The sequence below is a fragment of the Pimephales promelas genome, chromosome 1, assembly GCF_988280905.1.
Source record: "Pimephales promelas chromosome 1, fPimPro1.hap1.1, whole genome shotgun sequence".
NCBI classification, from domain to species: domain Eukaryota; kingdom Metazoa; phylum Chordata; class Actinopteri; order Cypriniformes; family Leuciscidae; genus Pimephales; species Pimephales promelas.
In genome coordinates this window covers 604,456-618,646 of record NC_142769.1, presented here as the reverse complement: position 1 = coordinate 618,646, position 14,191 = coordinate 604,456, and the positions used below count along the sequence as shown (strand labels likewise).

The 14,191-nt window shown below is 38.6% G+C and overlaps 1 protein-coding gene across 19 annotated transcripts in view; it reads right to left on the bottom strand.

Moving 5' to 3' along the window:
- The window catches only part of ank2b (ankyrin 2b, neuronal), a 125,869-nt gene that overhangs the window by 60,800 nt on the left and 50,878 nt on the right, over positions 1–14,191 (bottom strand). For 16 of the 19 annotated variants that reach the window (XM_089131734.1, XM_089131748.1, XM_089131786.1 and 13 more), the window contains exons 6-14: positions 12,777–12,962; positions 9,294–9,317; positions 6,836–6,934; positions 4,057–4,155; positions 3,363–3,461; positions 1,982–2,179; positions 1,800–1,898; positions 784–882; positions 409–507 (exon numbers count right to left, since the gene is read on the bottom strand). In XM_089131734.1, coding sequence (XP_088987860.1) covers positions 409–507; positions 784–882; positions 1,800–1,898; positions 1,982–2,179; positions 3,363–3,461; positions 4,057–4,155; positions 6,836–6,934; positions 9,294–9,317; positions 12,777–12,962 — 1,002 coding nt within the window. The remainder of the gene's footprint in view (positions 1–408; positions 508–783; positions 883–1,799; positions 1,899–1,981; positions 2,180–3,362; positions 3,462–4,056; positions 4,156–6,835; positions 6,935–9,293; positions 9,318–12,776; positions 12,963–14,191) is intronic. The other 3 variants (XM_089131764.1, XM_089131670.1, XM_089131704.1) reach the window with 1 other exon arrangement.

The window sequence follows — 14,191 nt, the reverse complement described above, 5'->3', positions numbered from 1 at the left end:
GCGAGTCTACGATACTGGGTGGCATAATTAAATAACTGTACACTAAATATTGATTCGACTGAGTTTAAATATTTTATTAGCTTACCAAACGCAAAACTTCCACGCAGAAATAAGTGTTCCTAGCGAGCGTATATCGGATGAGCCGGTGATTCTGTTCTCTGCTGTTATCTGGGAATATAACGTAATCAGGGTGAAAGGTCAAGCGTGACGTAGGCGAAAGAACAGACCCGGAGTTCGCAAAGACTGAGTCAAACGCCATTTGCAAAAAATTTAAAAAAGAGTTTCTCGCTCTACTCTACATTTCTGAACCAGAACACGCGTGACCTTTCACCCTGATCACGTAATGTGTGTCCCATCACAGCTAGAGCACTCTCTGTCTTCAGTGATCACATGACGCCGAGGTCTTACCCGTGCTCTGGCGTCCACCATCGCTCCGTTCCTCAGGAGACAGCGGACGACCTCCACCTGTCCAGCTCGGGCCGCCATGTGCAGAGCCGTCTCTCCACGCTGGACAGAACACACACACACACACACACACAGAGGTCATGCTCTAGAACCCTTAATGGGTTAAATACCTAACTAACAACACAAAGGCATCTTAATTATCCTGCCTCGTCAAATTCTTTCTTTTGAATATGTTTTGAATGGCTGAATATAATAAAACACCAAAAAAAAGTTCTAAAATGCTTTGCATCGAACTTAAATTTCTCTCTGTAATCTGATGCATTGAGTTTTAAAATGTTTTAAGGAAAAGGTCACGTGACCGGCTCAGTGTTTACTCACGATGTTGCTGACGTCAGGGGACGCTGCGTTCTGCAGGAGCAGAAGAACGATGTTGAGGTGACCCATGAAAGCCGCCACATGGATCGGTGTGAGACCAGACTACAGAGAGAGAGAGAAGAAATGAGTCGAATTATCAAATTATCAGTACGCTAGATTAATATCTATCTAAAGATTTAAAATGCGATTTCAACTGGAATGTTTCTATACGGGCTTCTGTCCATCATTACACCAGCGGATGAACCTATGAGAGGGAACTGTATGGAATTACTTTAATGTCAATAATAATGAAACTAATGAAAATGTAAATTCAAACTGAATAAAATATCTCACATCCACACACAAACACAACACTGACATCTTCACTTCCAGGTCAAGAAGCTGTCAATCAAAAACTAAGTGGCGAATGAGAACACACTGCTTCTAGCCACACCTCCACGAGAGATATGTGCCAGAATGGTGAACAAAAACTCAGTAGCCAATGAGAACACACTGCTTCTAGCCACGCCCCCACGAGAGATATGTGCCAGAATGGCGAACGAAAACTCAGTAGCCAATGAGAACACACTACTGCTAGCCACGCCCCCGCGAGAGATATGTGCCAGAATGGAGAACAAAAACACAGTAGCCAATGAGAACACACTGCTTCTAGCCACGCCCCCGCGAGAGATATGCGCCAGAATGGCGAACGAAAACTCAGCAGCCAATGAGAACACACTGCTATTAGCCACGCCCCTGTGAGAGATATGTGCCAGAATGGCGAACGGAAAATCAGCAGCCAATGAGAACACACTACTGCTAGCCACGCCCCCATGAGAGATATGTGCCAGAATGGCGAACGAAAACTCACTAGCCAATGAGAACACACTCCTGCTAGCCACGCCCCCTGGCTATAATAGCACTGCTGTTGGATTTCTAATCTGATTCTACAGGCTTGATGATTCTGGCAAACGACACCGATGACTGAAAGCGTTGCTGAAGCGCTGTTCTCGCGGGGAGTGTGTGTGTCGGGCTCGTACCTCAGTGATGGCTTGGATGAACGCTCCATACTTGATCAAGAGCTCCATCACTTTCACTCTGTTCTTCTTACAGGCGATGTGTAGAGGAGTGAAGCCGTTCTGAAGAGATAAAGGAGAACGATTAACAACAGCTCTAGAGGACACACACACACACACACACACAGTGTTCAGAGCGCATGTACCAGCGCTCGGGCGTTCGGGTTGGCCCTCTTGTCCAGCAGGAGTTTGGTCACTCGGTAGTGTCCACAGTGGGCAGCGACGTGGAGGGCGGTCAGGTAGTCCAGCGTGACATCATCAACCGGCGCCTTGTGCTGGAGCAGGTGTTTGACACACTCCACATGATCACCCTGCGCTGCCATGTGGAGCGGAGACAAGCCGTTCTACACCGGAGAAGAAAGAGAGAAATCACGATTTTGTGTTTGAACCATGAAACTTTAATGCTAATAGCACGTCAAATTCGCGTCTACCGCGCCTAGTTTGACGCTTGACCACTTTGTGTTAATTCGTGTGTCGAAAGTGAATCTAAAAGTTTTGAGTGATAAAATATTTGCTTTGTTGTGAATTTGATTCAGATTTTCAGACGCAAATTCGCGTCAAACGTGTGAATGCACAAAATGCACCATTCGCGCATAACGTGGCAGATGCTCAATTCGCACCATTCGCGCAAACTTGATGCACGAATGAGGTGTATTCGCGCTCTACGCCTCATTCGCGCCGCAGGAATTTTTTACGTGCGCAACGCATCTTTGCATTGACTTAACATTGAAATCACTCGCGCCTGAGCGCTATTCGCATCCGGCGTGAACGTAGCATTAGAAGAGAGAAAAGTAAACTACTGTTGGTACGCTTTAGGGAAGGTTATAATTTAAAGAAACCAGGTCCTAAAACACTCGCCAAGCGCCACATGTGAGTAGAGATCAGCGTTAGCGAGAATATGCTAACGTTTTTATGAATTGTAACAATGGATGAACGTGAACAAACGTGAACGGCGCTCAGGATCCTTAAAGGGCCGGCGCCACAGAGGCGCTAAACTGTAAGCCTTGACAATTTACATATTCAAGCGCAAGAAGACGCAAACGAAAGCTCAGGTCGTTACCCAGACAGCAAACTGACATTGAATCAACGTGGAAACGACGTCTCTCATGATGACATTGAAACAACGTTGATTTTGCTCATCGAATTAATGTTGAACCAACGTCAGACGCGGCATTCTTCAAAGCTAAATGAAAATCGAAAATTGGTTTGCTTTCATAACGTTGAAACAACGCGTTGATTTCAAGTTGATTTTCCGTTAGTTTTGAAAGAATGACGCGTCTGACGTTGGTTCAACGTTAATTCGATGAGCAAAACAATGTCAGATCAACGTTGTTTCGATGTCATATTTCCACGTTGATTCAATGTCAGTTTGCTATCTGGGTACTCACTAGCGTGCGACACTAAACGGAGCTCTTTTGCGTCTTGTTGCACTTGAGCCGACAAATTCTCACTAAGTTATGTCCAAAAATAGTTATTATAGTTTGTATATTTATTATGATCTTCTATTAAAAGACTCGTGAAGGGCACCTTGGTCCGGGCCAGCATCGGCGCTCCTCTCTCCAGCAGGAGCTCCACTGCGGTGTCGTGTCCACTCCTCGCGGCGCAGTGTAGAGGAGTGAGGCCATCCTGCAACACACACACACACACACACACACACACACACCTTCAGGTCACTTCATTACAAAGCACTTCGGGACTTTAAACACCTCACACAAACATATGCTGTCATGTACTCAACCCTCTCTCTCCTGTGTCGTACTCTGCAGTTGTCATTGATCATAGCACAGAAAAAGCACTGCTGAAGTCAGGAACAACAGAGCGTGAGGTGTGTGTGTGTGTGTGTGTGGGATGATGCATCAGACACTGCAGGAGAGAGACTGCAGAAGAAAGGGACAGAACCAGCTGGACTCACTGCAGTCGAAATCTGAACAACAACACAGCCGCTCATGGGTTTAATCAGACCACACACACACTCATACACATCATACACACACACACACACACACACACTTAGCTGTGAGTCTGCATGTTCCTTCAACACACACACACACACACACAGTTCAGGTGAACTAATGTGCTATAGATGTACTGTGAGTGTGAGTGTGTGTGCGCAGTGATCTGCTCATCCATCAGTGTTTCCCTGCTCCGCTCTCATGTCTGACTCATACCCGCCTCCTCATGCGTTCATGTACAAAACTACAGAAATAAAGTTATTCCTGACCCTGGTTTTGGCATCGATCTGAGCGCCTCTGTCCAGCAGCAGAAGAACCATATTCGTGTTTCCTCTTTTGGATGCAACATGAAGCGGCGTGATCCCATTCTGCTTAGAAAAAAAAAATATATATAAAAGCAATATTATTAAATACGAATTATACACGATTAAATGAAAAACTTTGATGTGAGCTTGACAAAGCCTTGTCTGAACGTTTGAAATAACAGCACATGTTGTTAGCTTGAGTTAACACATTTTTAACATGTTTTTAGCACGATGTACATTGCTTGCATGTTTTAGCATGTTGTTAGCATGTTTCTATGATTACACACATGGCTAGCATGCTTTAACTTGTTGCTAGCATAATATTTAGCACATTGTTAACATGTTTCTAACATGATATACCATATTGCTAACATGTTTTAGCATTATTTAACATTGTGTGCATGTTTTAACATGTTGTTTGTGTAATTTAGCATTTCTTATCTAGCATGTTTCTATGATTTCACGCATGTTTTTAGCATTATTTAACACATTTCATGCATGTTTTAGCATGTTGTTCGTGTGATTTAGCATGCTGATAGCACGTTTCTATGATGGCTAGCATGTTTTTACTTGTTGCTAGCATTATTTAACGCAGGGTTCTCAAGTCTCACGCATTGGCCGTGAGACACACTCATTTCGACCGGTTCACACGCTCACACGCCACACTGTGTATTTCTCACGCTGAAAAGGCAATGCCAACCAAGTTGTCCTGGCTGAAAGCTTTCTAACGTTGTATACGAGGCGCAGGCAAACAAAGTGAAGTTTCCTGCCGCCAACGCGTATCTCCGCCAGATTGCGTTCGTTACTAGCCTAGGCAACATATATGCGCGCTGCGTGCACCACTGATCTATACATGACATGTCATTCAGTAGCGCGAACACACGGAAATGGACGGAACATCCTCGGCCACCGTACGTTCGTTACTAGGTAACCATCAACATCGCGCGAACACATGTGTCGTGATGGAGAAGAAGGTCAGTTGGAAGAAGCTCGTCTAACATTTTTGGGCTAGAACATTTAATATGTAGCCCATCGTACATTATTATTGATGCAGTCAAAAACTCTACAACTACTTTGCAACCAGGCTCAGTTTGGCTATCTTACGTTATCTGAAACTAAGAGAAATGTTAGTGGGTATGGAAAGGAATGAAGATTTACTGATTTTATTTTAAATTACATTATACTGTAATATTAATAGTCTTTCTAGTTACATTAAGGATGTATTACAGCAGATTGCTCTGGGTAATATTTAATCATTGTCATAATGTTGCATTTGTATTTTTCAAAGATGTCAGGAAAAAAGCAGAAAGATATTTTGTCATTTTGGGCACCAAAGGGTAAGCCCCCTAAAAAGGTTGCCAGATTAGAGGAGGAGACAGTGGAAGAGGTGGTGCACTCTAATCTGTCCATTTCTTCTCAATGTCCCACCACACAATAAATCATTCGTCTAGATAGAAGACGCATTCAAAAATCAAAATGCAATTTTTAAAGATTTGTTTGAAACTGTTTGGAGCAATTTGTTATATTTTTGGTTAGCTATATTTGTAATACTGCATTAAAGAGTATTTGATGTGATGAATTGCTCTGTCATTTATCAGATTTACTAATTGTTATCATTTTAATTTGTTCTGGTTAATTATGAACAATGGGTAAAATTGGGGGCGGGGATGGGTGGGGCGGGGCTTCATTATGGCTCCTCCCCTAACCGCGTGTGATCTCACTCCAAGCTTTTGCTCAAACTTGAGAACCCTGTTTAACACATTGTTCTATGTTTCAAAGTTTCTGACATGATGTACAACATTGCTAATGTGTTTTAACATGTTGTCAGCTTGATTTAATGCATTGCTAGCATATTTTTTAACATGATTTAACACATAACTTGAATTTTAACATGTTGTTAGCATTATTTAACATGTTGAAAGCCTGTTTTTATGATTTCACACATGGCTAGCATAATTTAACACATTGTGCCGTGTTTTAACATTATTTAACACATTGTGTGCAAGTTTTAGCATGTTGTTAACATGTTTATATGGATGTTGATAGCATGTTTATATGATTTTACATGTGGTTAGCATGTTTTTAACATCATTTGATACACTGCATGCATATTTTAGCAGGTTGTTCGTGTGATTTAGCATGTTGATAGCATGTTTCTCTGATTTCACACATAGCTAGCATGTTTTTAGCATCATTTGATACAATGTATGCATGTTTTAACATGTTGTTTGTGTGATTTAACATGTTGATAACATGTTTCTATGATTTCACACATGGCTACCATGTTTTAATTTGTTACTAGCATAATTTAGCACATTATTAACATGTTTTAACATGTTGTTAGCTATTTGTAACACATAGCTAGCATGTTTTTAACAATATTTAACACATTGCCTGCATGTTTTAGCATGTTGTTTGTGTGATTTAGCATGTCGATAGCATGTTTCTATGATTTCACACATGGCAAGCATGTTTTAACTTGTTGCCAGCATAATTTAGCACATTGTTAACATGTTTCTAACATGATGTACCACATTGCTAACATGTTTTAACATGTCGTTAGCTTTAACACATTGCCAGCATGTTTTAGCATTATTTAACACATTGCGTGCATGTTTTTGCTTGTTGTTTGTGTGATTTAGCATGTCGATAGCATGTTTCTATGATTTCACACATGGCAAGCATGTTTTAACTTGTTGCTAGCAACATTGTTAGCATGTTTAACATGTTGCTAAAGACAGACCCGTGCAGTGAAGTCCACAGCTGCGCCTCGATTGAGCAACAGCGTCGCCACGTTCACATTTCCATAGTGAGCGGCAATATGCAGCGGCGTGAATCCACTCTGCAAAAACAATCAAAAAAGGGGGCGGGGCACATAAAACAACACATGAGCTGTCCGTCAACATTCCTGCGATGCGTCAGAGCCACGTCATGACTTCATCTTGCTCTAACAGACTGCGTTAGCATGCAGCAGTCTCAACATGAACGTATTAAAGATAATTATGAATCTGAGCTCAGTGGGCCTCGAAGGGGACTATAGTCCCGTATGAAGACTTCTGGAGAGAAACCTTGATGACTAACATATAAAAACACATATAAACTCCAAGACACAGGCATGCAAACAGAAAAATATGACAAAATCGACAAACTCATAAATCAATAAAGATTCACAGAACATGAGATAAGGACAAACGTTTCAGACGACAAACTGTTTTAATATGATGAAGAAAAAAGGGGATAATCATAATCAAAGAAGAAGAACACCAAAGGAAACATAAAAAGTGCAGTATATAGATCATATCTGTAATAAAATCATGTCTGGACTATAAGAAGGTAAAGATTGAGTTTGAGTATGTGAAATTCTTGCCTTACCTTCCCATTCTGAAAGTCACGGTCCGATTTAATGTGAAAACATCATTTACAAAAGTGTGAAGAATATATTGACTGTGTGACACACGTTCAAAGCTGGTGCAAAATCAAATATGCCGTGCAGTGGACTATAATTCACATCAAAACCTTATGAATAATTCATACACAAATAGAAATCTGAGAGCGCTCATAATTATAAAGACGACTCACTATCTTAAACTTAATTTGAAATATTTCGCGCAGGTAGCATTCAATCATTCCATTAATATTAAATATCTATAAAAGGCATAATCATATCTAAACAGTTACATGTATGGACGTTGGAATCCATCTAAAACACATTTTAGCACAGGCTATATTATTAAAGAGCTTAATGCAATCACACTAATGCATGCTGGGAGTCAGGGGCAGATTCATGCCTGACCTTATAATAGTAATGAATGAATGATGCCCATGTGTGTGTGCGTTTCAGTAGGCAGCAAGCAAAGCCGATATAGCACAGTGTTGTGTTGTGCACTCCCGTTTTATCTGTTCTTCTATATAACTTTAAAGGGGCTATATGTAGAATTCAGAAACCCTTGTTATTAGCGACACCGGTGGCCATTTAGTGAACTGCACTCGTTCTGAACGCGATTCAAAATCTTTTCGTTCTTCGCTTAGGGGGAAAAAGACGTTTGAAATACGTGTCCAGTGATTTACTTTTAATACTAGGGGTGTAAAAAAAATAAATAAATAAAATAAAAATAAAAATCGATGCATATATTAATCGCAATTCGCTCTTTTACCGATTTTCAAAAACTGAATTTCTAATGTGTTTCACTTTTTCCTACCGCAGTTAAATAAGAAAAGTAACACAAAACTGCAAACTTACATCACATCTGTGCACATATAGAATCGAAATTTGATTCAAAATCGAGAATCGTTTTTGAATCGAGTCATGAACTCAAGAATCGATTTGAATCGAATCGTGAAGTACCAAAAGATTCACCCACTTAATTTCCAACAGTGTTCGTTAACAGTCATTCACATTACACTCTTGATGATAATTTGATTATAAAGGAATATTTGAGACTATAGACTATATAGATCCAACTATAGTTTGAACGAATCAGTAGAATCAGTACAGTAGCGAACGGCTCTTTCGCTAATAAGCATTAGTTTCATGTGAACGCTTTAGATTATCCGGGCAAAAACGTTCAAGTCCGTCACATAAAAATCAGTTTACAGGTTTTCATAGGTTTTCCTATGAAGTCGGAGAAGATCGCGTTTTTACAGTTTCGTTAAAAGCTGTTCACACATTGGCAATAAAAACCGATTAATACATGGAGATTCGTACATATAGCCCCTTTAAGACAATGGATGTAATATATATAAATACAGTATATATATGTTTGCATGTAGCACTTACAAACTACATAGCATGAACATTTGAGCTCATTAGTTTTGCCTTGAAACAGCTGATATGTTAAAGTGCTATCTGAAATATTAATTCATTATGAAGATGATTATAGATTTGAGAGGATAGACTATCTTCATCTCTGATGAGAACGGCTCCATATGTGTCAATTAAACACCATCATCATCAATCCATCGTCACATCTCAAAAACATTCTCATTCAAGCCATTTAATAAATCAAAGTGGAATGTGTGACGTGACATACGCAAAGGCTTCTGGGTAATGTCATGCAACGGTTCAAAACAACTAACACTGCTGAGAAGTTAAAGAACAGAAAGACTCAATTCTTCATGCCAAACAGTGGACCAGATATGAACTCAATACATCAATAGCTTTTTATTTTCCAGAAAATGAGGAACTAGATGAATATCTCTACCTCAGTCGTCCTATTGACCATCATCTGTGGCAGGAAAACAGGGAAGGAAACAAGTGTGTTATATTTCACTCAAACACATGTTCTCAGAGCCGGCGGCGGCGGCATGCAGAAGCACGAGGTCTTCATTTCTCCCATGAAGCTTCTCTAAACTCGGTAAACAGTGAAATGCAAACTCAGAATATCATGCAAACCATGTAGAATAATACACATGCACTTAATCTCACTTTATAAACCAATGTATTTGCTGCTGACTTTCCATCATCCAGTTCAACCGTAGGAATAAGCAAACATGACTTTGCATTTCTTTATTTTTTGAACCCCTTAACTGTCACCGTCCCGGTACCGGGACGCCAAATTTTACTTCACTATATTTCTATTAAATCCTAATCTAATTATGACAAATTATATATCATTGGAAAGGTCTAAGACTTCTACATAGATATCCTACCCCTGTTTTGTGTTACAAATTATGTAGGAAGAGTAATTGATGAATTTATGACAAGAGTGCACCTCAAAAAATCTGCATCATAACAGGAGTTTTGACCTTTGTCGCAAATAGTCAATGCACCCACTTTTAATCATTGAAACTTCTGTTTTTATGCTAACAGTTAATAATAAAACATATAATTAGTATTTTTCAATAAAACAAATATATAGTATAATATTATCCTCTAAAAATGATAATATTTATATTTATTATCCTCTAAAATATAATATTATTTTTTATCGCCTTTTTATTATATCACATATTTTAGTAGCTATCATAAATTAGGTATCATTTGAAAGATTATAAACTCAGAATTCATTGTGTGAAAACTTTTTTATAATTGAATGTTGCGTTACCATAGAAACGGTACTTATTTTATCAGGCTCCTGCATTTTGGCATCATTATATTTTATAATTTATGATCAAAACCTTTTCTAATCTTGACAAAACACATATTGTCAGAAAGGTCTGAGTCTCAAGGTTCCAAATTTTGAGACAGAAATGTATTAATTTGTTAAGGCAGAATGTATACAACTAAATTCAATGAAATGCAATGGCTATTTTTGGTACTACGCCTAAACACAATCTCATGGGAACTTCAATTTTTGTGATATCAACTTCAAATTTGGAACATAACATGATAAGATTTATGGCTTTGATTTTATAGTAATTTTAGAGTAAAAATATTTGTAAAATATATATTTTATATAAAATAAAAAATATATAGTACAGTATATTTGATTTACTGTCAATTTAAACTTCTATAACTTTTTCATACTTTCATTTTTTGAAGTGTTTTCACTTTAGCAATATTCTGCTGAGTGTTTTCTTTAAAACAAGACCAAACTTGGGTATATTCCAAAGCATTCTTAAATTACAACCATTTAAGTTTGAACATGTGCCAAACATAGATTTGTGCTGTTGTTGTTGTTATAAAACAAACAAACAAGCCCAACCCAGTGAGAAAGTAATGCAAAAGTAATGTAACGCTTTACTTTCCATAAAAGTAAATAGTTACTTTCTCAATATTGTTAGAAGTAACTTTCCCCAACACTGGCTGCAACTAAGACCTTAAAATCACATCTTATGAATAAATATGAAATAATTTCTATATTTATATGCATCTATTGGTAAAACATTAGGTATGAACGGAAACTAGCCAATGTTGATAACAGTCTTATATTCATCAAATGTCTAAAATTCAATTTTGGTGTTTCACACTAAACTGGTATATGTACATTCGGAGCACTTTTTCTTTTTCCGTGTTTAGAGAAAAATAAAAACCTCGATAAACAGTAAAACACACGTCAGACACACATGCAGGCATGCGGCTTCTGTCCATTTACAGACAGGATTGAGTTCTGAATGTTTTCTAAGTGATAAACATGGGATGGGTAAGTAGATAAAAGAGGGAGACCCGGATAGCGTCGGGATGCGAACACAGGACACAGGCACATTTACACTGGAGAGAGAAACAAACACAGACAGAAGAGTTCATCTGGCACGACAACATCCTGAAAACAATGCGAGTCACACACACACAAACACACACACACACACGAACACGGACGAGAAGCTGAATCTTTAAACCATGCAGAGCGGGGCTTTGAGTTTTATAATGAGTCCAATAATGATTTGGTCCTAACTACACTATATTCCTAAGGAGTAGGTCACTTTTAAAAAAAACTTTTGCTGATAATTTACTCGCCCCAATGTCATCCAAGATGTCCATGTCTTTCTTTCTTCAGTCGAAAAGAAATTAAGGTTTTTGATGAAAACATTCCAGGATTTTTCTCCATATAATGGACATCAATGGGGACCAAAAGACAGTTTCAGTGCAAACGAAGGGCTTTAAACGATTCCAGACGATGAATAAGGGTCTTATCAAGCGAAAATGAACGAATCTCTTTTCGTCTGGAATTGTTTAAAGCCCTTTGAACAGTTTGCACTGAAACTGTCTTTTGGTCCCCATTGATGTCCATTATATGGAGAAAAATCCTGGAATGTTTTCATCAAAAACCTTAATTTCTTTTCGACTGAGGAAAGAAAGACATGGACATCTTGGATGACACGGGGGCGAGTAAATTATCAGCTAAAGTTTTTTTAAAAGTGAACTAATCTTTTAACAAAAACTATTTATTGAACATTTTAAGTCATTTTTGGTAACACTTGAAGCGGTGTGTATAAGACTGACATTACACCTTCATAATCATGACAGCACACATGAAGGAGGGTTGTGTCACAAAGACATCTCAAACAACGTCATATTTGCATTAAAAATGTCATAATTGATTGAATGACACTTAATCCCTCCTTCGTACTCATGACATGTGTCCTGTCAGTCTTATACACACCGCTTCAGGTAGTGTTACCGTTTTTTTGAATTAAAATACCAGTTTTACTCTGTTCTGAATGTGTGATTCGACTTCAAACTGAGTCTTCTCTCAGATCCGTACAGAAGAATGAACATGAACCGTTACAACAACCAAACGCCATATAAATCATTCAGTTCCAGTATTGGCTGATCGGCTGATTCCCAATAACTCACAATCAGGGCTTGACATTAATTTCTCTGCTCTCCAGCCGCGGTGGCGAGTGGTTTTCTGACGTTACGAAACACTCTTTATTTTCACATCAATACCATAGGGGAATAACTACAATATAGATATTTTTAATAGCATCTCACAATTTGGCAGCCGGTGTATTAGGCTGCTGTCACTTTAAGACCTGATGCACAGACCGATTATAATGTTTTATATAGCCAATATACTTGGCCACACAATTTGAGTTCCAAATATTTCTGTATCGATATGTATCGAAAAAACAATATTTTTGAGTACCCTTACTTTATTATTTCAGATGCCTTAAAGACGATCAAATTTGACCCAAAGTGAAACTGCTGAAATACACACGTGTTTGGCGGGTGGGCGAGTGTTAATGTCAAGCCCTGCTCATAATCCTTCAACTGCGATTCTGTGTATATCTCCGATATTCACCTTGGACTGAACGTCTGCGTTGTGGTCGTTCTGGAGCAGGAGCGCGGCAGATTTGGTGTCGTCTTTGCGGGCTGCGATGTGAAGCGCCGGCAGACGTACTTTACCCTTGGTGTCGTTCTCCAGAAGAATGGACACCACCTGGTTATGGCCTTGCTGGAGGGCGATGGCGAGAGGAGTGAAGCCGTCCTGCAACGTCACAAATGGGGAAAACCTTGCGTTACGCCATTTAATCCTAGATTCGGCCATTCAGAACTTCTACTAGTCAAAAAATAATTTGGATTTTATACATGTCTTTCTTGTCTTTTGATTTGAGCAAAACCCTGTCATCCAGCATCTCCTTCCTCTCTCATCCACTAAAAAATGCGTTTTAGGTGGAAGGATCAATAGAATACAGAGAAAATGTAGGATATTGGACAATAACAATGTCTTTTCTGTTCACCAGATGCATTTTAATCTTCGCTATTGCTTCAATGCAAATGAATGAGCGTGCCGTAATTGGTTACGTTGTGACATGTGTGTTCAAGTACGCCAGATAGTAGCAGATTATGCACAATACGCTGTATTTAATACATCATAACTCACTAATATTTACATAAACTTGATCCTGATCCTGACATACTTACGTAGTCGTAAAAAAATAAAGTTTCAAAAAAGCTGCTGGTAATCAAACAGTTGACGGCAGCCACTGACTTTCATAGTAGGAAAAAATACCCAATGGCTGTCGTGAACTGCCTGGTTACAAACATTCTTCAAAATATCTTACTTTGTGTTATGAAACTCTTTTTTTGGATTTTCATTTTTGGGGGAACTATCCCTTTAAGCACAAATCCTGGCCATTGTTGACTTCATTGGTCAACACTTGTCAAGAAAGGTTTAGACCTCTTTGATATAGTTTTGAGTAGATGTGGACAATATATCGGCCACTATATCCGTATCTGTTATCGGTATCACCTGATATCTGTTCATTTATAATGTTATCGGTATCAGTCGATATATGTTTATTTTTAATGTTATCGGTATCGGCCGATATATGTTTATTTCTAATGTTATCGGTATCGGCCGATATATGTTTATTTATAATGTTATCGGTATCACCCGATATCTGTTCATTTATAATGTTATCGGTATCAGTCGATATATGTTTATTTCTAATGTTATCGTATCAGCCGATATATGTTTATTTCTAATGTTATCGTATCAGCCGATATATGTTTATTTCTAATGTTATCGGTATCATCCGATAAACGTTTATTTTTAATGTTATCGTATCGGCCGATTTATGTTTATTTCTAATGTTATCGGAATCGTCCGATAAATGTTTATTTTTAATGTTATCGTATCGGCCGATATATGTTCATTTCTAATGTTATGGTATCGTCTGATATATGTTTATTTTTAATGTTATTGGTATCGGC